Here is a 24,722-nt window from a genome sequence, read left to right on the forward strand (position 1 = left end):
TTTGTTTCCGTTGTTAGCGTGTGAGTTCTTCACTGTTGTTCTTGGGGACTCTCTGAGCACCTTGGACAAATAAAAACCTCTTTGAAGACTAAAATTGAATAAAAAGACTTAAATATTAGATTCTCTGGGTCACAGGAACAGGCCTGAGCTATTTATGGTGAGAAGAAGTGTTATTTTGTCCCTGTGTGTAAATCGTGTAAATCCTTCTTCAGACGCCCAAACATTCCCCTGTGTGTACTGAGCACAGGATCAAAGCCTGTCTGTGGGCTCTGGGGGCTTTATGGGCCTGTGTGTGTGTGTGTGTGTGTGCTTTTTTAGTATGTACATGTATGCATGTAAGCTGGAGCGTACATGAGTGTGTGTTGAGGTGTAGACCCAGGAATTAGAGTGTAGCGTTGCAGCTCATGCTGTGGTTGTTATGCAGCAGAGTGGGAAGCTGCTGAAAGTTGTTCCAACATGAAGAAGAGGAATCAAAGGGTCACACGCTCCTGAGGGCCCCCACCCCTTTTGAAATGATGACTCTATACTGCTAACCTCCAACAGCAAGTGTGAATAAGACATAATTAAGACCAGATATGATCTGAGACGGTTGATCTTAAAGACTTTTAAGACGAGTCTAAATGCAGGAAAATGCTTACTGTAACCAAGAGTTGCAGCTTTACAAGTTCAATGTATAAGCAAAACATTTGATTTGTTAAGTGCAAATGTGACGTTTTTATTGTCTAATATGAGCAAAGTTTTACTTATTAAAAGGCACATTCTTATTTTTCTTTAGATGAAATTCAGTATTCAGTCAGAACTGAAAGTGTGGTTATTGTGAGATTCTTAAAACAAGACGTTCTAGCTTTCAGTTAGATTCTAGTCACAGTCCTGGTTGATTTGATGTGAAAGCAACTTCCTATATTTCATATGCAGAACACCCGAATAAAAAGGCCTCACTTGGAGATACAGACTGGGTCTGGATGTTACAGGAGGTAGATCAGTAGACCTTGAACTTCACTAAAGCCAAGCTCAGGGATCATCAGTGTGGTATGGTCAGTTAATTGTCATGTAAGAACAGTGTGCACAATGTTCTTTTCTACAAAGTGACATTTTCTGATGCACCTGTTCCTAAGACATTCCGATGTGTGAATATTTTCATCAACTAAACTTCAAATCAATCATTGCCAGACTTGTGACATGAACCTGGTCTCAGATCTGACAGTTCTGAACTCCTCCTGGTGAATCTGCTGCTCTGTTCTGCTCAAGTCCCATTTCTCTTTCTGTTTATTTGCACAGAAGCGTAAACACTATAGGAGACAAAGATACTGTCACTTCTTTTCTGAAGTGCCGATATCTCTCTGCCCTGATGATGAACTTTTGACTGAAATACTGAATGAAGTAACTTCTGGAAAAGTAGGAAGGGTATTTTTTCATTGACGCCAAAGCAAACCAACACTTTGGTGAAGAGTCAGATTTCTCAACAACCACTGGAGGGTTTGACATCAGATCTGACAGTTGTGGTTTCCAGAGGCTGATCCGCTGACCTTTGATCCGGTGCAACCAACAAGTCAAAGTTTAAATTGATAAGAGGCTGAAGTGTTTAACAGCACAAGTTTATATTTTGTCAATCTATCAAGTGGAGGTTGAGATATGTAGGTGTGGACCAGTGTGTTGCATCAAGCTGCCCAGCTGTAGTAGTTCTTCACATCTTTTCTGCAGTGTGCTTCATACAGGGCCCTGTGGTGCAGCTCCACCAGATAGGCCAACTGAAAAGTGAACAGCATTTTAAATCAGAATCCTCAATAAATACGTTGGGTTTTATTTTTCCAGCTTTGGTAGTGTGCCGATGAAAACAAAGTTGGAGGATTATGTGGTTCTTTACAAAAGCATGACCTACATGAGTTTAAAAACGAGGGACTGGATACTTCTCAAATCCTCTGGTGAGACAAACAGAAATGTAATTGAGTGGATGATAATTAAAACTAAACATTAAAGAGTTTCAGTTTCTAAGTGCCCTCTCTCACCTGTTCTCCTCAGCCTCTGCCTTCTCTGTTACGAGCCCCACGGTGGAGGAGGGCCCCCTGGTGCAGCTCGCCCACACGGCCCACCGGCGAGAGAAACGCTGCTCCTGTGAGAACCAGAAAGACAAAGAGTGCATTTTTTTCTGCCACATTGGCATCGTCTGGGTCAACACCCCAAGGTGAGTGAATAGAATATTAAACATTTAACAGGTTTGTTGCCACAGTAACAGAACACTGGAGCATTGTGATGATTTTCTTTTTACAGTGTTAAGGATGAGATAATAAAACCAAACAAAGATAATAGGCAATCAATAATCTTCCCAAAACCTCAGAGGGATGTACAAGGTTTTCCTTGCAGCAGTAGCCGGGAGGTTTCTGAGGGAGGATGAGAGACTTCACACACAGCAGCTGCAGTCCAACACTAAGATAAACTCACACTACTTTGCCAGGTCAGTGGTTTTCAGAACAGAAAATAACAGACTACAGGATGGAAAGCACGCTCATCCATCAGTATATAAAAAAAACAGTTCATATTATCCACATTGGCCATGCACTCAATGTAATATTACATTTCCTTAAATTAAATATACAGTATGGCTCACATATCATTATATGAAAATGTTCCAATTTATATCAGGTTTGAATAGGTCATATACGTAAGTGTATTTATGCTATTACATTTCATACTGTATATGTCATTAAAATATTTCACTATCCAGTGCCTGTCAGCATGTTCATCCAAAAGACGTATCCAAAAGTCTGAGATCATGATGAGATTCATAATGAAAGAAATTAATATGAAAAACATATAACACATTATGAAGGGATAGTAATAAATCTCCTTATATATATTTCTGAATTTATTTTAGACCGTTGATAATTAGATGGAAAAATCCACAGATAATATATCTATCAGGTAAATACTTTAAGTAAATGTGTCTAAAAACCATATAAAATATAGACTTTTGGGATGAGAATCATCAAAACTTTGTTAGAGATTATGTAGGCCTATTTTATTTACACCCAAAGCTCAGACCACCTTAACCCAAACTCGTCTCTCTGCAGCCTGAAAACAAGAAGCTGATAGATTTGGCGTGGAAACAAATGGATGCCACCATAATGAGGCTCAAAGGCTTATGTTGCTCTCTGCTCTGTATAAACACTGGTCAGTGGTCACTGTGGTGTTGTACACAGTTATTGTGACCTATGAACCAAGGATTACCTCCAACCATGGCTTGTGTCTGTCTGTTTATTTTACTCCATAATGTCATTTGGCCCGATCTTGACTTTTCTAAGACGAGGGAGGACGGGAAAACAAGTTGGGTCCAAATTGAACTGCCTCGCCCTGCGAAGTCCACATCTCAAGACTAATTACATCAGAGCAGTTGAATAACACCCTAACACCTCCTTTGAAGCCTCGTCTCATAAAAATGAAAGCTGACATGAGGTTGAAAATACAACGCGCTCTCATCATCATCGACTCGAAGCGTTATTGGTGGTTGACCGTCTCCGAGAAGCTTTCACTAAACTTGCACCTATGTTCAAATACCAGGATATTTCAATATGGGAAACAAATGACAAACAACAGACGGGGATTATAAGTCTATGGAGAGATTAGATGTTTTTAATAAAGTTCAACAGGAACCTAATTCTTCTATGCCACATCCCTGTAGGTTTAACTGGGCTGTCTAAAATTAATTTTGGTTTACAAACTTAAATACAGTGGCAAACAACCCAGGCAACACTGAGGCTATAAATGCCCCACAATGCAACACTACATAGTACTAAGTTTTCCATAAAAAAAAGGCCTTGTTTTATATTTAGACTGTTATTGGAAACTGTGTCTTGATTTGCTTCGGTGTCTTCAAATTAAATGCCTCTCCAGTGAAACGTATACATTTACTTCCCATGTCCTAATCCAGCATTTCATATTTTGACCTTGTCCGGCCTCAAACAGGAACCAGGCACATGCCCCCCCCCCCTTTACAATTGGTAGCAATTAACTTCATTTTAGCTCCGTATGCACAAGCAATGAGTGAAGCAGTTAGATGTGGTGGCACTAATAAGAAAGCGCACCTTTCCTAACGAAGGGTAATTTCTGCCGCCTTTTCCTCTTGCTTTTTCTAAATAGCCCGTTTTAACCCTTTAACGTGAACCCAGCAGGAAGATCTCAAAGAGACTGAAATCCCTGTGGTCTGACCCTAATCTGCCCACAACCGCTTAACTTCTCACAGCCTGCTCCCATTTTAGTGTCTACAAGGACCACACCAGCCCAGTTCACATGGCATAGCTGAATTAAAATGAGAAGCGTTTGTAATAATTGATTCAACTCCTTTTCAAATGAAGATCTGAGGCTTTAAAAGGTAAATATGCGGAAGAACATGCTCTACCTGGTGCCTGTTGAGAACAGTGCTGTCCAATTACTGCAGCTGTAAACTGGGATTTCATAGTTCCTTGTCCAACCATATTAAAACGATTAGGGATTTGAATGACTTCAACTAACCTGTGCAAATATTTTTCACAATACATGAACTATATTGTTCCAGAGCGTACCGCACTGCCAGCTTTTCATGTCAAGCCAATAAGACACATTCGAAATTAATTAACTTCAGGGAGAGAAAAAGGAGGTGTAACCAAAATAGCTTCCAGAGATGATCCAAAAACAGCTCCCGGACCCTCTCACTAAGTCTCAGATTGTTAGTTTAGTCTAAACATAGCAACGCGGTAAAACGTGTGTAATCTTTCTGCCTTCATCATAAAGACCTTTTTATACAGCGGTGGCAGTGCCCACCATGACTAACTACACCACCGAGGCCTGTGGGCGACAGCGAGCTCCTGGGTGCTGCTTCACATCCTGCTAAAAATGGAGTTGTTTAAACATGTAAACCAGTTAACGTCTGCTTGATCTGCTGAGTTTAAAGATACTCTGTATCTTTCTTTAAGTAAATGTGTAGAGACCCAAACAAACACTGCACATTGCCTAACAACAATGTCTGAGTCCTCAGAGCCACTGAGCTCCATTGTTTCCAAACACTATTAAACACGAGTGACTCTCACTGTTGCGCTGTAATTTATTCTGACTCAGTCGCACACTAGAGCTCACGCCAAATGTGGATAAATCCATTTTCTACCTGTTTGTTTTCTAGAAATTACAGTGAGCAGCAGCTGCTGTAGTGTTTTAAAGACAAATTAAATGATAATTGAATATAAACTAACAAATGTTTTCTGAAAAGACTGAAAACAAGTCCAGTTGCCTTCAACTTTAGCACTCAACAGTAAAGGTTTTGTCCTTGTAACATGTAAAAGAAAAGGTCCAGGCTCTGTTTCAGTTTCAGGATCAATACAGTTCAGAAAATCAACAAGTTAATGATCAGACAAGTGAGAAAGCTAAACAGTTTCTGGACCTTCAGATGTTTCCACATATTTTTACATCAACAGGTTTGTTTTTGTAGATTTGTATTCATTCTCACACGTGTAAACATATACACACAGAACTCGTGAGGAGCTCCGTTCTCCGTCACAGTTGAGTGTCTCCAAACATCCCAACAGGCCGCCGTCCAAACTAAAGACAAGCTAATGAACAACAGCAAGTCTCCTCCAGGATGGAAATCACCTTCTGTGAACTCAAACAAATACAGTTTGCATAACTTCTGCCATTTGGTGGACGCGTTCATCCAAAAAACAACTTCCAACCAGACAATATAAAACATGTTATTTCATTGGCACAAACACGATTTCAAGAGTGAGCCAAACTCTGACGGTGTTACATTAGGTCTAAATACACTGAAGCAGATGATGTCAGAATCACACATACACGTTGACTGAAAACATACATGTGACTAAAATACACTCAGGGGATTAACACACACAGTTATACAGGACATTCTCTACTAATTAACAGTGAATGATACTATGTTTTGTCCCTAGTTTAGGTCAGTGTTTTTATGTATCATGTGCGCGTGTCTTATCTGTACTGTAGATACATTTTTTTTCATAGATTCTCAAAAACTACGGAGGCCCAATTGAGTTCAACACACTGCAGCTTAAAGCAATAAATGCAAATAAATAAAACGTAAATACATTCAGAAAACATTTTGATCAATATGGCAGAGCCTGGAAATGATGAACGGAAAAAACAAAGTGATGAAGCTGACACACTGGTGCAGTTTTTGCCTTTTGTTGTCAAAAGTGTTTGTGTGAGTCCGTCTGAGCCGGGTTCAGCACTTTCTTGTGTCCCCTGGAAAACTTGTTTATTGTGTTGTGAGCATTTGAAACAGAACAAAACACTGTTCAATAGACTTAGTTTCAGGGATAGTGATGCATGAACGCAGCTAAAATTGGTAAGAGCCCTTTCCCTCTGGAGGTCTTGGTGGTGGAGACCAAACATGGAGCTAAAACGGAGTGGATATTGGACTTACGCTCAACAAGTGGACACATGGTGTTCACAACTGAAAACAAAACATGTCACCATGTGTCTGTCTACAGTTTACCATGGTAGCCTGAACCTTGCTGTTGTGAACAGAAGTTTAAACTGTCCAACATTCGCATCAGCAATCTGTCTGTAGGATCATACATAAATCCAAACCCTGTGTGAACCACAGCTTTTGAATGAAGGTATGGAGAGGAGAAGAATTCAATAGGACTTCTGGCCCAGTGGAGCCATAACTCATCAAGTTACAGTGCAAAAGTTCAGATCATGTAGATTTATTCATTGCTTTAACTGCAGGGAGGAGCTCGCGGAGCCTCTGACACAGACGTCGAGACATAAAGATGGAAGTGAAGCCAACAGAAGCATTAAACCGACACAAAGGACAAGCCACCGCAGAGAGGAGAATAAATCATACTTGTTATTAATTAGCATACAGGAGCTGGGAGGGTGTTGATGGAGGGAATGAAAGGTCCACAATTGACCACAGAGTAGAAATAAGATCCAGATGTGTTGCCATATGATTAAAAAAAAGCACAATGCGTCTGAGTTGTGATCACTATAAAATGATTTGTCACAGCTTGACAGAAGATCCAAATTCAATCCAACAGCTCGTTCCAGAAATCCAAGTTCAAAAATGTGACACAAATGATGCATTCCACAAAAACAATCAAGTGGAAACCTCAGCTCTATTTTAAGGCATCCTCCTTGTTTTGACATGAATGTAGTGCTGTTAAGCCACTGGCATCTGCTGGCAGTCCCCTGTCCTCCACTGTTAGCCAGCTGTGGACCTCCACCCCTCTAACCTGAAGCCAGATGTGAGCCATCACGGCGGTGTCGCACTGGCACCAGATGGATCCGTGATTCACTGCAGCTACACAGTAGTTAAAGAAGCTCATCTGGCATCTGAAGCAGTGAATTATGGGAAACACAACAAGGTGCTCCAGATATGACTGACACACATCCAACTTATACTAACACTGGCTTAATCAGACAATAAATCACCTTAGCTATTCTTAGCCTATAGTGATGCTAACAACCAGGAGTCAGTGCTTCAGGTACTTGAAGGAGTTCTGGGGAATTTTATTTACGTGACATCAACCTGAAAGCTTGTCTTACATTATATTATATTTGAGGACTAGATCGGGGGGCAACCGCCATTCCGACATCCCACCAGTCCCACCTAGGCCTCTAATTGTCTACATAAATGGGAACACTTAATTTTCTATCATACGTCCCATCATTCCGACAATTTTTGCCTCCTATGGTCGGAATGACGGTATTTTCCGACAATTCCTTTAATAGCGTTTTTTTCCCAAAAAAATATTTTGCACTAGTTGGGTTTAGGCAATGAAGAAAGGAGTTGGTTAAATCTGGTAAAAAAAAAAAAAGACCAGGTAGAAGCTAGACAGGAAAACTACTCCCTGTCAGCTCTAAGTACGCACAACTGTGTGGGTATTCCTCTATCAGCATGTCTTAAAGAAGGGAGCCACCTGTTGAGTAACACACATTTCCTTATAGTATTGAAAGCCTTGTCGGAATGGTGGGATGTTCGCATGTCGGAATGGTGGTATGTGTAAATGGTGGGATGTCGGAATGGTTGGAAGTCGGAATGACAGCATGTAACCGACTAGATCACACCAGACATAGAGTACAGCTCTAACATGGTCTCCTGCAGAATGTTGCATCATGGGTTGTTTTGTTTGTAGCCATAATGTTGCTAAGCTAGCCAGTGTTTCCATAAAGTCTCGACAACACTGCCTTATACATTGATGACACATTGATTACATTGACATCTGGTGATGGGTTTGGTCAGAGCTGAGGCAGGACGTGTGGTGGACGTCAGAGGAGACAGTTTGGACAATCACCGCTAAATCTCTCTTTGTCTTCCAGCCACGTGGTTCCTTATGGGTTTGGATCTCTGCGACTCAGGAGGGAGCTCGGACGCTGCATCTGCAAGGACACCCGGGACGCCGAGTGTCTGAGCTTCTGCGCTAACCACACACAAACAGAGTGAGGACACGTGCACACACATAAACACTCCCTCTCTTTCGCTTTCCCTCTGTCAACACTCATGACGTTTGTCTTCCTGTTTTACCACAGAGAGAGGGAAAACGCCATGGTAAAGAGGAAGAACGACAAACGGCTTAAGAGATACAGAGCTGCGTTCTGGGAAAAAAGGAGCCGACACGCACTCAAGCACCAGACCTGAGAGAGAGGAGGCGCCACAGTAACACCAGCTCTTCTGAAAGGAAGTCCTTTATGTATCAGAAATAACAAACATGGACCCTTTTGTTCATCTGGCTGCGCCGATGGCAGCCGCTCAAAGGTTTCTCCTGCAGCCAAACCAAAGAACAGTAAAACACTGACCACACAGAAGAGCATTTGCAGAGTCTTCAAACTTGTTTGATAAAGGCGATCACAGCAAATATTTACAATGTTAAATTTAGCCCTTTTTTTTTTTGCATGGTGATGAACTGATTTAAATCTGTGTTCACATACAACAGGCTCTAGCAGGAGACTTGACAGAGCTGTGGAGAAGGAAGACACTGTCTGTCCTCTGACTGGATATTAAGGCCACTGGTAGGAAAACAATGTAGATATTAAGAATAACATCACTTAAATAAAAGGAAAATAGTAATGTAATTTCTTAAAATTGCATAAGAGGGAGGTTCATAAAACTGTGTTGTGTAATAAAGTTTTTAAAATTTAATTTTAAAACTTTCGATGTCGGAAGACAAAAGATTTGTCATGTTATGATTACCTGTGCAATATTTTGCATTTCATTAAACAAATAGTCTGTATAATAATAATAAAATTACTTTTCCTAATATATTTCTATAAAACATTAAAATTTGTATTTTAGATTTAAAGTTTAATTCACAAAATAATCCAATTATGTAGAAACAGTTATAGTGTTATCTTGAAGAATACAGATTTTTCATGCAATATTACAATCTTCTTTATATTTATGAATTTTCTTTCTGTAATCAGTGTGGCCCTCTCTTCAAAGAACATCTCAACTTTATTCCTGAAATCCTTTTATTTTCCAGTAGTGGCCTGACTACTCAGTCATCGTCCTCTAAGTCCTGATAAAGAATAAGCTGTAATGATCATTGTGACAAGAACAATGTGAATGAAGTGGTTTCATGAGCTGAGAGTCTGCAGAGCTGTTGGCTGTAATGATCTGAGTAAAACTGTGTCCCAAACCCATACTGCTCACCAACACAGACAGGAGAAACATCAAAATCTCTTCTTTGAGGTCTGTTTTTTTTGTTTGTTTGTTTCACCTCCATTTATTTTGATTTTTATTATTTATGTGAAAACACTTTATAGTTAAAAGAAGCTTGGGATCAGTGTGGAGTTCGGACACAGTACTTGTTTCATGTCTGTCACATACGATAATAGCTTTAGAAAGTGTCTGTAGAATATAACATGAAGTATAAATCACGAAGATGATGGTATATATGATGTTTTGGGCAATCTGTTTATTCTCACATGAATGAATGCAACAGCACTGCGATGTCAGTCTGCAGACAGGGTGATGCTGTTGCTCTTTATTTATACCTGTTAGCACCTTTACTTCCTCCACCATGTCCCTGAACGTGGCACAGAGAGGTGTGGGACTGTTAATGTAAATGTTTTGTTTTTTTACCATACACTGAAGTATACTCACAGTGAATCGTTCTCTTCTACACATACAGTATGAAATATATTAATGAGAAATTTTCAGTAATCTGTACAGCATCATCAGTAGTATACCTCAGTGTCACCACGAGGAGGAACTTTGGTTGGCGACCCGAAGGAAGGAACCAGAGAAACCAGTCTGCAGGTTACACAGCCTCCTCACACCCACCTCAGAACCACCACGCCACACTGGGCTCCCGCTCACTTTCCTCAAAACGATAAGACTTAAACCCTGAGTAGGACGTTTATTTTGTTCACTTGACCTTCACTGACAAAGAAATATTAAAGAAATTGTTCAATATTGTGACAAATATACTCATTTTGACTTGTTTCTTGACAGGCAAATCTGTATGTTGAGAATCAGGATGTCGCTATCTTAGCCTAGCATAAGGAATTTTTGGGGAGGGGGTGGACGAGAAAATAGAAAAATAGTCCCAAAGCTAGAAAAATTAAAGCAGATATCAGTGGAATGTTTTTGTTAATATAAGTCCTAAATAGTCCTATTTTCCGTCAGCAATCACTTACATGAAGTATTTCAGCCTAAACACGAGTCTCTCCGTCACTCTGCTCTGCTGTAACCCGAGGAGAAAATTTTCCTTGTGGGATACAAGTGTTATCCAATGAGGAGAGAGAACGGCATGAAGGGCTGTGTGTGCAGCCAAGGGATGCGCGTGAATGTGGTGACGTAGCACGAGGACCAATTGATGCCTGACAAGGGCGGGGGCTGCTAACTCATGGTGCGTTCAAAGAAACTCGTACTTTGTGTTTTTCCTTCCTGTGAAGTCATACCAGTTCGATCTGGTACGAGTTCACGGGTCGGAAGTTACGAGTGGCCGTTATAGGGAACTTTCACAGACAACAGGATGGTAAAAACACGAGCTACGGGTTGCCTGGAACGCTACCAAGTCGTAGTTGTGACTTGAAGCTGTAACTTACGGTTTCAAAAGCCTGCCTTGAACGCAGCATTAGCCGAAACGGCCGTGAAGCTGATATCTGCTTTAACTCCTGTATGATGATAAAAGATAAAAGCACTGGGTTTAGGTCATATCAGCATAGTTTGCTGTGAAACTCACCTTGAACATCTGTACTCCTCATGTTTCACGTCCAATGTCTGGGCTCAAAGGGAAGTGAGTCGTTGATGTAGAACAGATGAAAGTGAGGGTGTGGAGGTGGAGGTGGAGGTGGTGGTGATGGATGGGAACGTCTGACTGTCATGCTACTGTTACAGACCTGCCGCCAAAGCTGGACCAGACAGATACTGAAAATACAGCCGGCCTCCCGCAGCTCTCCGTTCACGGGCAAATGCATGCAGTCCATACATGCACGCAACCCAGCTGCAGCACAGCGTGAGCCTGTACTGTAGCTGGTCAGTCATAGAATATTTGTTGTATTTCTCCTAAATAAGCCCCGGCAGGTTCAGTGCTGCTTGTGGAAAATATAAAACACTATCAAGGACTGAATGTAATTCTAATTCCTGACAAAGAAAACTATGAATAACATAGTAAAATAGAAAAAAGCAAAGCCCCTTAGTACTTCCTTCATTACAACACAGTTATCCTGCTGTTCTCCTGTCCCCCCAACAGCTCATCAGCACATGGTTACATGATGCTTGGTTGATCTCCATGGAGAGATTGTTCTCCTCCACAAGGAGGTCAAAGGTCACAGCGAGCTGAGGGATCACATCAGAGGTGATGAAAGCCTTTAAAGGCCGGGGCGCTTGCTTGAGAAATGGCCTGAAATTTAATAAGACGCCGCCACACTCTGCGTTGTTTTGGAGCATCGAGCTCAGAGTCACTTTGTAAAAATGTGACACGTTTCAATTTTGTGTCACACTGCTACAAAACGATGAACTTCACAACAGAGGCTGTGTTCCAACTCAGAGTGGTTTCAGAGTGAAAACTTTCAGTTCCTGAATGAAGCAGCAACTCGTCCTCGGTTCTGTCTTCACCTATTGAGATAAACAACAATCAAGGTCACACCATACACAATATATTCTGCTTCTTTCTGCCCAAAGTTTCCCGTCTTGGCTGAAATAAAAACTCCATTTAATATGCGTAACATCTCATCATGCATGGTCCCGGGCTCACGAGGAGCAGATCTCTTGTTTTCATTTAATTATGACAAAAAAAACTCCACCTGTGACTCAGCTTTTGTTGGAGGTTCTGAACTCCAGCCTTTCAAAATGTAAACATCATATTCATGTGTAGATTATTTATTTTGTGAAAGATTTTTTTTTTATTACCTAAACACATTAAAAACAACAACTGTACGCTGCATCTTGTGGTGATTTTACAAACTCCAAACACATTAACACATGTTAACGTAAACAGCATGGATCACAACACTGGAGAGGTGCATGATGTGTTTCTGAAGCGCTGGTTTCTTAACGATGCACTGTTGTGCTCGATGTACGAGACAGTTTTCAGGCGATCCAGTGGAAAACCCCGGACATTGCTGCATTTCTCGAATATTGATGAAATTTCTGGCCGACATGAATCATTGCTTTAGACTTTGGCTGAGCTTGAACTAAATAATATATATAATATATGGAGCCAAAGAAGAACTGGACACCGGCAGCTCTGTTCCAGAAGAAAGAAAACTTTTACTCCGAAAGACAAGTTTTAATTTATATTGTATTAAAAATGCCTTTCTGTTTTTAGCCGCAAACACAACTTCCCAAAAGCCCCGAATCATCCAAGTATTGACAAAATGAGACAATTATGAAGCCGTTCATGACAAACACATGCAGCAGAGCCAACTGCACATATGTTGCACAGCATCCAGTAATAACAGTAATCCTTATTTACATACAATGTGTCAAAGTGATTTTCATGGCAAACACATAATCACAGCGAGAAAAGAACATAAGTTACCTCAATTCAACAGTCCTACCCAACAACTCAACTTTAATATTTATTTCTAATGTTGTTGGGGGGGGTTTTTTTCAACTTTTTTCCAATACAATTCACACACGTTAAAGAGATAGTTCAACATTTTGGCACATTGGCCCATTTCCATAATCGCTATAGTCATAGCAGTAAGTTCATTACCTTTATTTGTCGGTGCAAGCTATTGCTCAGAGCTACGCTACGGAGGCTAATGGGATTTCTTGGTTTCCCTCATCAAATACACAATCCAACAACTCCAAAACGCTCTGGTGGACAAGTTGTGACCTGCACATTCACCACGCTATGAGATAATAACAGAATGTTACCAGACAGAGTTGTTTTAGAGGGAAATTCATGCAAAACCGCTGATGCACGTTGCCTTCAGGGACAGTTTTTCAGCCAGTAGTCTCTGTATTTACCTCGAAAACAACTCTGCAGACGTTGCTGTATTACTGAACCACATGAAGAACACTCAGTTTTTCTGGGTCAGACCCATAAAGCTTCATGACTTTATCTCTGAGACTTGAGACTCTGTCAAGGTGACGACATCTGTCAAAGTGCAAGAAACATCTTCTGGGGTTGTTCCTGCTGCTGTGGTCGTGGTATGAGTTGATTATGGTTGATGATTTTGAAGCTTTGTTGCAGGTCGCAGGCGTCCACATGAGCTACAGCTGCTGTTTGGTTCCTTCATCAGCTTGTAGATATGGTTTGAGTTTGTTCCTCAGGTCCTTGGTGTGGCCCACACCTGCTTCGTGTTGCACCATCAGAAATATTGCAGTCATTGTTGTGCGTGTACAGTTTTGCAAAGCATAAACTACTCTAAACTCACCATCATCCTGACTTCAAAACGCTGCAGTCTAATTCTCTCTAGCTCGACAAAATTCGGTCAGTGCTTTTTTAAAGCGAGTAAGACTTTGTGGTTCCCATAAACAAACCACATTAAACAATTTTAAATAGTCAAAGCCATAAACAGAATGGAAACCTAGAACCAGATGAAATGAGGAGTGAGGCAGTGTGATGACAGATTTCAGCCGAGAGTCCAGAACAGAGAAAACAATCGTTTTCTGAGGACGTCAAAGTGTGAGCAGGATCGTTCGGAGATAAAAGATCGGCACTCACATCTCACAGCTGCTGATTGTTCACGTAAAAACAAAACATACTGTCGCGTTTCTGTTTCAATAAGGAATGAATGGACTAATTAATGGATTGAAAGTTATTTTAGGTCTTTTTTTAATCTGTAATTGACAGCAGCAGTGAAGACAGAGAGGAAACGTGGAGAGTGACAAGCAGTAAATGGTCCAGCCAGGAGTCCAACTGGGAACTTGCTGTTCGTGGCTTTTATGCCCATGTGGTGCACATCCTGACCGCCTGGCTATCAGGACGCCCTGCTCTGGATCTGTTTTGATAATTGATTTATCATGTGCATGATGCTGTTCTGGCAAAAATGCCCCAACGCTGCCTCGATCCAACTCTTCAAATGTGATGATTTGTTGCTTTTATTGTCGTCATATGAGGTTGTAAAATCAACATTTTGAGTCGTTGGTCTGAAGAAATGAGACATTCAGAGACATGTGGCTTTGCTTTCGGAAATTCTGAGCCACTATTTTCTGTCATTTCATGAAGCAAACAATTTACAGATTAATCAGGAAAATGACAAGAAGATTAATTGACTCTGAAAATAGTCGTTTATTGCAGCATTTGTTGAGACATTTGTAAACAAGACAACAGATTCAGGACCTGGTTTTCACTTGACTTGAGAAGGGCATGTTGGATATTGTAGCCTACTGTTGTACTCATAGCCTCATTGTCCTGATTATCACAGTTTGTCATTATTTATCCACTTTATCTTTCAGTCCATGTATGTTACAGCTTCAACATTGCAGACTTTTATCATTACACGTTACACACAACCCGGCAGATGATGGTTTCACTAGTGGTCATTGTTGCAGAAGTCAAACTTCAGGAGCATTGCAGCAGGTGGATGATCAAATTTTAACGGACGACCACTTTTCAAAAGACTTCACCCTTCATGTGTTGTCCACATGTTACAAAGCTGAGGCTTCAAGAGTAGCCTGCAATAAAACAAAAAAAAACATCTGTTTGTGTTGAAATTTGAAATGCAAACTTCAAATGTGACCGCGTATTGTTCTGCCAGCTCCAAATTTCCTCCAGATTCATAAAGTCAAATGAATTAGTCATCAGACAACAAGCTGTTTGGTATGGGTTCAAGGAAAAAGCATCTTCTGGAACAACCGGCTGCCATGTTGTGGACAGCAGAGCCTGCTGCGTCGAAATGAGATAAAACAGCAGTAAAATTTACGGAAGCGTGAAGTCTGATTTAAGTGACCAGAAAAGGAGGAAAAATCTTTCTTTAAAAAAAAAAACCGAGCACAGTTTGCTCAGATCAAATATTCAATACAAAGACAAGTAGTTACAAACTAGTTCTGGTCTAATGCACAAAGATGGACTCTAAACATGTGCAGCCTCATCAGGCCAGACTTTACTGTCAAATAAAAATACACAGCTTATATATTTCATATTTAAAGATTAAATATAAATATGACTGGAATCTTGATTTATTCACAGGATTAAGTGTTCAACCATGCAGTTTTGATTTTTTTGCAGAAGCAGCACAGCCTGCTGTCCACCTCAAAATCTAAATATTACTGAACCTTAAGTATAATATTAGCTAGTCGGCCACGTCCTATACCATACGTCTGAAGCTCCTCTGAAAGGCTGCTCGCTCTGAACCCTCAACAGCTGCAGCAGAAGACTGACAGAAGATTTCCCTCCACATCTGGATAAATAAATCATTAATTCACTGGGAGCAAGAGCTTCATGATAAATAAGCAAGATGAGTGATGATAATAGTTTTATTGTTGTGATTTATGACAATAAAGTACATGTTTGGCTCCAGTCTGAGGTTCAGCAGGCCGCTCAAACACTTGGTGAAGTTAAGCAGAGGGAAATAAGTAGTAGAAATAAGAAGTAGTTTCCACCCACAGGCCACAGAAGTGACTGAAATATTTAATTGGATTTAACAAAGCCAGAGGAATTTATAGAAGAAAATGGCCATGAACAATGATAGAGATATTTATGTAGTGTCGCTGTTAGCTGGTTTTCATCCTGGGTGTTGTGTGGCGCTGCAGCTTGTATGAGCTGATTCTTGTACAACACCACCACCTGGTGGTGAAACTGCAGCACAGCATCAACTCTCAGAGGTATGGAGGAGACACAGGGGATTTTAGACAGAGGCAGAACTCCAGCTGTGAGCAGCTTCTTGACTTTAAAGTTTTGTTAAGATATTGTGAATTCATGTCGTCTCCTTCTCCTCTTCCTTCTCCTCCATGAACACCTCTGGGTTTTTTGCAGCAGAGTCCTCCACCGGTCTGTTGGTCTGCTCCTTCAGTCTATTTCTCTTTTTTTTTTAAATGAGGAAGGTCAAATTTCGAAATAAATAATAATCAAACATGTGATGATGTTTACACCTAAAACCTATTCGATATAAGTGTCACTGTTGGCTACATTTTTGGTTTGGGTTTCTTTTACATCCGTTTTTAAATCAGTTTCTTAAACTATCCATTCAATGTGCTAAACTGAGATATTTCTGTTCTAAATCAAAGTTTAAAGCCAGATAAGGGAATCTTATGTGATGCTACATTGCATTAAAAAAATATTTGAAGGGCCCAGTCCTCCAAGTCCAGTTCAATTAAGCTTCATCTCAGTTTTCTCTTTTGAGCACATTTCCAATTCAATGTTAAAGTTGCACCATCTTGTGGAAAGAGAGTAGATTTACATCATCTGGTCTGGGATCCCTGGCACAGACTAGGTTGTTGAGTGACAGTATTGGAACCAATCCCATCTGACACAAGGCGAGGGCAGTTAAACCTGGACAGGTCACTGGTCTCTCACAGGGCTGACTTTTGTTTCCATTTAGGTGAACTCTGTTGTAATGAAGTCTGTTGTTGTGTTTGCGTAAAGGTGGCGGCTCTGCTATGAATCAGTGTGAGGACAGAGAGGAGGGAGCCCCTCCCTCTAAAACCACTCTGTGGGGGGAACATGAGAGCCAGACCAGAGCTCAGAGGTGAGATGAGGATCTCTAACTGTCCAAGACTGTTCTTCATGTCATGTCTTGATTGGTCCTGGTCCCAATCGTTGCAGGTACCAGATGGTGAGAAACACGTTTGGCTGATCCACCAAGTCCAGAACCAGGACCAGGACCTTTACCAGTCTTAGCTGCACTAGAGCCAGAACCAGTCTCTTCTCCAGTGGAAACTCCACCAGCACCAGGACCAGTATCATTTCTAACTGGACTAGTATTAGTGCACTCACCGGCACCAACACAGGAAGTAGCAGAACTAGTACCCGCACCAGGACCAGCACCAGTTGTAGCAGAACCAGTACCAGAACTAGTACCCAAACCGACAACAGAACCAGAACCAGAACCCGTACAAGAACCGGTACCAGAAGTAACACCAGAACAGGTACCAAAATCAGTACCATTTCCAAAGTGGGTACCAGAACCAGTACCAGAACCAGCACTAGCAGCAGAACCAGCAGAAGTACCAGAACCAGCACTAGCAGCAGAACCAGCACCAGCACAAGAGAGTGAAACATTGTTCACAGCATAATAGTATAAACTTGAATTATTAACTTTCATTAATTGTCAGTGACGTTGATGAATGAACAAATGTGTCTTGTTCTCTCCATCAGATGTCTGTGAACTGGAACTGGACATGGACACAGTGAACAAACAGCTCAAACTGTCTGACAACAACAAGATGGTGACATGTGTGGATGAGGATCAGTCATATCCTGATCATCCAGACAGATTTGACTTCTGGTATCAGCTACTCTGTAGAAATGGTCTGACTGGTCGCTGTTACTGGGAGGTCGAGTGGAGAGGAGAGATTACTATCTCAATGAGTTACAGAGGAATCAGAAGGAATGGAGGAGACAGTAAAGATAGTGTGTTTGGAGGAAATGATCAGTCCTGGAGTCTGTTCTGCTCTGATGATGGTGGTCGTTACTCTGTCTGTCACAACAACAGACCAACATCCATCTCCTCCTCCTGGGTCTCTCACAGAGTAGCAGTGTATGTGGACTGTCCTGCTGGCACTCTGTCCTTCTACAGTGTCTCCTCTGACAGACTGATCCACCTCCACACCTTCAACACCACATTCACTGAACCTCTGTATCCTGGGTTCTGTGTCAGTCTTGGTTCCTCTGTGTCTCTGTGTCCTCTGTCTGAGGGTCTTTGGCAGTAAAAGTGGTTTCACTTTGAAGCTTCTCGATGTGCAGGCCTCACCTCACATCTCAGACCTAAAAGCTCATCCTTCCAACATGCGCCACACTTGTGTCTAAAACTAAAAGCTGACAGAGCCTGCCCAGTGTCTTCTCAAAAACTATTGGACCTTCTGCCAGCTCATATCAGATGAGCTCCCTCCATCTCCAGTTTCAAATCTAGGTTTTTAGTTCACTCACCTTCTTGTCCATTGTCATAAATATCTGCTTCTTATCTCCCTCCTTTTAATGCATTTACATGACACCTATGTAATTTTTACATTGTTGTACTGTATTCTTTTGTGTCACCAACTTCTTTAGTGTATTTTAATTCTCCTTTGTACAGCACTTTGGTCAAAGATAAAGAGAAAATATGCTTGTTACTGTATCTGTAGTATATGTTACCCTTTCTCCACCAGCTTGTGATAAAGCATTTTGATTTAATCTATTTAAACCTGTTTTTAATGCACTTTCACATTTTTAGTCTTTGTTCTTTAAGCAAGCTTGCATGCACCCTTAATGTTGGAGCTCAGGGAGAAATCAGGTTCCCTCCAAATCATGAATGCAGAGCAACAGTGTCTGAAGAAACTACTGCACCGTTCTGCCATGACACATACAATATGGGTCGATAATAGACAATAATACAAGAGAACTGAATAATCAGACATAGAAAGTGACATAGATTTTAGGTCTGTAATATTTTCCTGGAAAAAAATAAATACAGACCTATATGGGGAAAAAAACCTTATGGGCTTCTACTCGTGTGTTGGTAATTGTCTGCAGAGCCATGTTTTTGCACCTCATTTAGCCTGTACGTTGACATACTGTAGCTGGCATTCATATATTACAGTAAATGTTTGGTTTGCACCATCTAGTGGACAGACCGAAGACTGAGTTTCTGCCACAAGTTATACGTGGTTTTGACGTCACTGATGTTTTTTCCAGATACTCTCATGAGTTGCATGAGGGCGTAACTCACACAAACACCAGCCAGACGAAGGAGAATGAGTAGCTTCTTTTCTTCCAAATGTTTCCTCTATGAAGGTGGAAAGTTTCTGAAAGTCAACCTGAAGTGATTTAATCAGGTGAGAATCCTACCTGTGAAATCTGTAAATGCCTGAATGGGATCACTGGTCACATTGTGATGTATATTTTTTGGCTGGAAATTATAAATAATTATTAATGATGATTAGCTGGTTTAGGATTTCTGTTTTTATTTGGTGCTTGTTGTTATAAATATCCTCAAGTCTTGATGAAGAATGATTTCAGGTTAAGCTGCATGCTTTATTTTAAGTGAATCTGATGCAGAACAAGCAGCAGTTTAGTTGATCTGAGCTCACGTGATCACAGAACCAGTAAGAACTAGTCTGGGAGCTTGAGTGAACTTGTCTGAGGTGCATTTTAACAACAACCAAATACCTGCAAGGATCAAAAGAGAGAGAAAGAGATTCAGCTCAAACACAGACACAGGACTGGCGAGGAAAATTAGAAGCCTCTTCTATCCAAATGTTTCTACTTGAAGTTGTAGTCGACCGGGTGAGAATCCTACCTGAGAAATCTGAGTTAAAGCAGAGTGGTTTGAGAAAGATTTTCATGTTTTCCTGTTTCAAGTAGTTTGATTGTAACCTAAACTCAGTGATCAGTGAAGCATTCAGGGTGCGTCAGAACTGGTTGGGTTGGTTACACAGACATAATGTGATTGAAATGTAATTTCCATGATCTATGTGTCCAGTTCAATGATTATTTTTCTACAAATGGATTTTATGAAGAATAGTGTGAAGGAGTAACTGGTTGGCAGAAAGTAGCTAATAAGTTGCTATAGAACATTCAACAGTTTGCATTAAAATGTGGTTAAAGTAATTGTTAAAAGTGAATGGCACACACACAGTAAGACACCAGTCTCCAAACTGCTCGTTGGAAACAGCAGTGATGGCGTGCTTTCACGTCAGTCTCCAAAACAGAAGCGTTTGTAACAGTAACAGCACCAGAAAAGTCGCTAGATTTGTCGCTAGTGGCTTTTGTCAAAAAGAAAGTCGATGAGAGGGTTTGGAAAGTCGCCAGATTTAGGGAGAAAGTCGCCAAGTTGGCAACTGACGTTACCTTGCGTTGCTCCTCACAGGGGCTGTCCCATTCCTCCACACTTGGCTCAGTGCGCTTGGTTACGCACACACTTTGGTGACGTTTTGCCGGCGGAACGTATATTTGCATATAGTGTGCAAGCATGGATTAAGTGGTCAAGCGTGTGGGGGGATATTTAAAAACAATCGGGACACACTTGACAAGTGCAGCCTGTGCCGTTGCGCACAGCACAGTGAGCACACTAGCACAACTACTACACACACACAGCAACAGTTTTAATAAACAGTGCTGCTGGATCAGTCTCATCTACTCCTATGCGCAAGATTCAAATCATAAATGTGTAAGCCCAACTGTAAGTAAATAAAACAAACAAGAAAAACGAAAATATAAAAACATGAACAGAGCATGATGAATATAAAATATGACATTAAAAGGTCATAATTATGAGATAGAAAGTTAATTTCATTTTATTGAGATTAATTCAATCGCATTTCCTAAACGTGACTTGTGGCTCTGGGTGACGGCGGACTTCACCGTGGTGCATTGTGGGATTTATACTTGGCCAAATACCGCTCGGATGCGGTCTTACCTTAAGTGTGGGTAAAGTGCAAATCAAGCGCACTGCACTTTCGGTCGTTGGAGAAATGGGACACACTTGCGCACTGACACTAGGAACATGAACGCGCACGCCAAGTGGCCAAGCGTGTAAGTGTGATCAAGTGTGCGTATTGGGACAGGCCCACAGACTCACATGCTGCACTCAGGCTGCACTGTGTGTGGTAGCGGCCCCGCCTCCCCCCACAGAGACAAAGATCCTGGATGACTGACAAGAGGCTTCACTCCCTTCATATCATTCCGCTATGGAACAAACGCGCCCAGGTGCTGAGACCGAGTCACAGAGTGAAGCCTCTTGTCATTCAGCCTGTTTGGAGGCCAGAGACGAGGAAAACAAACAGGCATGCACATGGCGATATATCGAGGCTGGAAAAAAAAAAATTTACGTGCTGGCGGGCCGCATATTATTGATTTTATGACAGAGTCTGCGGGCCTAGTGGCCCGCGGGCCGTAGTTTGGAGACCCCTGATTTAGAGGAAATTTATTGAGGTGTTACATTGCAATATGTAAAAAATAATATTTGGGCCACTGTACCACTTTCATGGTGCTGGTAGATGCATTTTGGTGGTGCTAGAGTGAAATTTGTATAAAAAATAAAAAATAAAATAAAAAACAACGTATTAACGAGAGTTGCACTCCAATTATACTAAATTAAAATACTAAATTTGAGAGAGAGGATTCCTCATCAGACCCTTTGAATGAGAACATTTGTCAGGGATTCCCCTGGTCAGTTATGAAACCTTTTGAAAATCGGTTGTTGTTGTGATGTGTGTGAAGGTGTGGGCTCTGCTATGGATCAGTGTGAGGACAGAGAGGAGGAAGCTCCTCCCTCTAAAACCACTCTGTGGGAGGAACATGAGAGCCAGACCAGAGCTCAGAGGTAACTCACACTCACTGTCACAAAACTAGTAATCAGGTATAATAACTTAAAATCAACTATTAACCACCAACCACTGATTAATTAACTGATTAAATGAAGTCAAAATTGAATCTTTGTTTATTGTTTTATATCAGGATGCAGCTGCAGAGACCAGACTCTCTTGAACCCAGCTGTGTGTCCATGAAGAGTGAACGGTCCATGGATCGTCCCATTTTCCTTAAAGGTGGACAACAGTCTGCTGAACCCAGCTGTGTGTCCATGAAGAGTGACCGGTCTATGGATCGTCCTATCTTCTTTAAAGGTGGACAACAGTCTGCTGAACCCAGCTGTGTGTCCATGAAGAGTGACCGGTCTATGGATCGTCCTATCTTCTTTAAAGGTGGACAGCACTCTGTTTATGGAAGGTAAGATTTGAAAACTAAACTTGGTTGATATTGGACTTTTAAAAAGAGGAAACATGTCTTGGTCCAAAGCTTCATTATCTGCTTTTGGACGGGACTACCTTCTTAGTTAGCTGCTCATGTTCTGCTGGATTTTTTGTCAGCATTTGTTTACCAGGGGAAAAGCTGTGGTATATTGATGTGTTGATGAAAAGAAGGGATCACCACTGACACGCCTTCACTTGTATTCAAAAAGAGTTTATTTACAAGAAGAAGAACCGTGTACAAAAAATGCTGAATCCTGGAGCATCTCTGGTGCCAATGTGAGATCTCTCCTCCCTGGCCCTCAGCTCTAAACTTATAATACATGATGTTAAAGCAAAAAGCTCAGGTGGATAATACACTACAAAGCTTCTCTTTGTACTGTTTTCAACAAATTCGATTGGCAAAACTTCACTGTGCATGTCACAGTGAGTTCTGATTACAGTAGTTGCTTCATGAGTGTACACGCACGTTTTAATCGGATCACTTTATTCCACGTCCATGTAAACAGTGAGGTTGGAATTTCCGATCACAATGATTATAATCAGATTGTAGAAAAAATGCACATGTAAACATGGCTACTGTTGTAGTTGTTGAGAGTCTGCAGTCCTTGACTGAGCAAAGATACAGTATAAATCCAAAGTGATCTGTGATCTTAACTTCTACTTATCATGACATTCAAACTTTAAATTTGTCAGCCAAGCCAGACTTGTCCACATCTTTGAACTGGACCTTGGCTTCATGTATGGTTGACCATACAGTAGCTGTGTCTCAAGAATGTACTCAGAGGTTTTGCGAAGGGTGTTGACTGGTTTCTCTCCCACGTGTATGGGTAGAAAGAAGTGGACAATCACTTCCCCAAAAGGTGTCAGGGACCTGGCAATCTGATGCCCTGCTGCCAAGGACTTTTGACACTGTAAAGTAGTCCATGGATTGTCTGTCAGGGATCTGTTCCACTAAATTTTGGCTCATAGAATCAACACTTTTACACTGTTTTAGTCACATGATCAGAATTGCAGCTGTGCAGCTTTAAATTGAAACTTTTTAGGCCACTATTCAGTTACTGTGGTGTTACGTATGTGTTGCTTAACTTTACAACTTCCGTGAACCATCCTTATTTCTTTATTCATCTTGAGTCATGACTGAGTCGTCTCATCTGCCAGTCAGTTTCCATCCTCGCTTCATCAATGTTGGAATTTAAACTCATTTAGTAATTAATTTCCCTGTGATGTTGATCTTTTCTCTGCAGTACTCAGCAGGAGATCTCAGAGGTCCAAAGCAGTCAGTCTGCCCAGCAGCATCAAATAGACCTGGACTCAATATTTATGGTTTGTACATGTACAATCACACTGTTACAGTTAAATTATATAAATCACAGATTTAATGTGGAAGGCTTTCAGACTAACACATGAATCACATGTGCTATACAGTTTAAATGAAATGTTCATTTTATCAACTGTTCCAGCTGCTGGAGGAAAACATTGTCACTTTTGTGAAGAACGAGCTGAAGAGAGTCCAGAGGCTCCTAAGGCCTAAAATGGAGGATGAGGAGATTGTGGATGGTGAAGATGAAGAGCAGAAGAGCAGCAGAGAGGCATTTCTGAAGATCACGGTGAACTTACTGAGGAGAATGAAGCAAGAGGAGCTGGCTGACTGTCTGCAGAGTAGTAAGAGGATTTCTCTAAAGATTCAACATGTTGGAGAGATGAGACATTTACTGACATGATAGGGGGAATATGTTTGAAAGGAAATGTTGAAACATTGTTTTTGTCATTGATTAATTATTCTTATTTGTTGCTTGTTCATTTAGAAAGTCATGCTGCAGTTTGTCAACGTAAACTCAAATCTAACCTGAGGAAGAAGTTCCAGTGTGTGTTTGAGGGGATCTCTAAAGCAGGAAACCCAACTCTTCTGAACCAGATCTACACAGAGCTCTACATCACAGAGGGAGGGACTGGAGAGGTCAATGATGAACATGAGGTCAGACAGATTGAAGCAGCTTCCAGGAAACCAGTCAGACCAGAAACAACCATCAGACAAGAAGACATATTTAAAGCCTCACCTGGAAGAGATGAACCAATCAGAACAGTGATGACAAAGGGAGTGGCTGGCATTGGGAAAACAGTCTTAACACAGAAGTTCACTCTGGACTGGGCTGAAGACAAAGCCAACCAGGACATACACTTCACATTTCCATTCACTTTCAGAGAGCTGAATGTGCTGAAAGAGAAAAAGTTCAGCTTGGTGGAACTTGTTCATCACTTCTTCACTGAAACCAAAGAAGCAGGAATCTGCATCTTTGATCAGTTCCAGGTCGTCTTCATCTTTGACGGTCTGGACGAGTGTCGACTTCCTCTGGACTTCCACAACACTGAGATCCTGACTGATGTGACAGAGTCCACCTCAGTCAACGTGCTGCTGACCAACCTCATCAGGGGG

At 41.2% G+C, this 24,722-nt stretch overlaps 2 protein-coding genes across 2 annotated transcripts in view; both read left to right on the forward strand.

Moving 5' to 3' along the window:
- Nucleotides 1-1,870: 1,870 nt before the first annotated feature.
- Nucleotides 1,871-8,641, forward strand: LOC311007113 (uncharacterized protein; the record flags this gene model as incomplete). Its single annotated transcript, XM_084000201.1, has 4 exons — nucleotides 1,871-1,922; nucleotides 2,020-2,182; nucleotides 8,323-8,442; nucleotides 8,533-8,641. The coding sequence occupies 4 exons, from the start codon at nucleotides 1,871-1,873 to the stop codon at nucleotides 8,639-8,641; spliced, it is 444 nt and encodes a 147-aa protein (XP_083856327.1).
- Nucleotides 8,642-22,137: 13,496 nt separating this feature from the next.
- The window catches only part of LOC311007114 (protein NLRC3-like), a gene marked incomplete at both ends in the record, with an annotated part of 86,491 nt that continues 83,906 nt past the window's right edge, over nucleotides 22,138-24,722 (forward strand). The window contains 2 exons of the mRNA XM_084000202.1: nucleotides 22,138-22,265; nucleotides 23,533-23,611. Of these exons, the coding sequence (XP_083856328.1) occupies nucleotides 22,138-22,265; nucleotides 23,533-23,611 (207 nt within the window). The remainder of the gene's footprint in view (nucleotides 22,266-23,532; nucleotides 23,612-24,722) is intronic.

Source organism: Trachurus trachurus (assembly GCF_905171665.1).
Source record: "Trachurus trachurus genome assembly, chromosome: 24".
In the NCBI taxonomy this organism is placed as follows: Eukaryota; Metazoa; Chordata; class Actinopteri; order Carangiformes; family Carangidae; genus Trachurus; species Trachurus trachurus.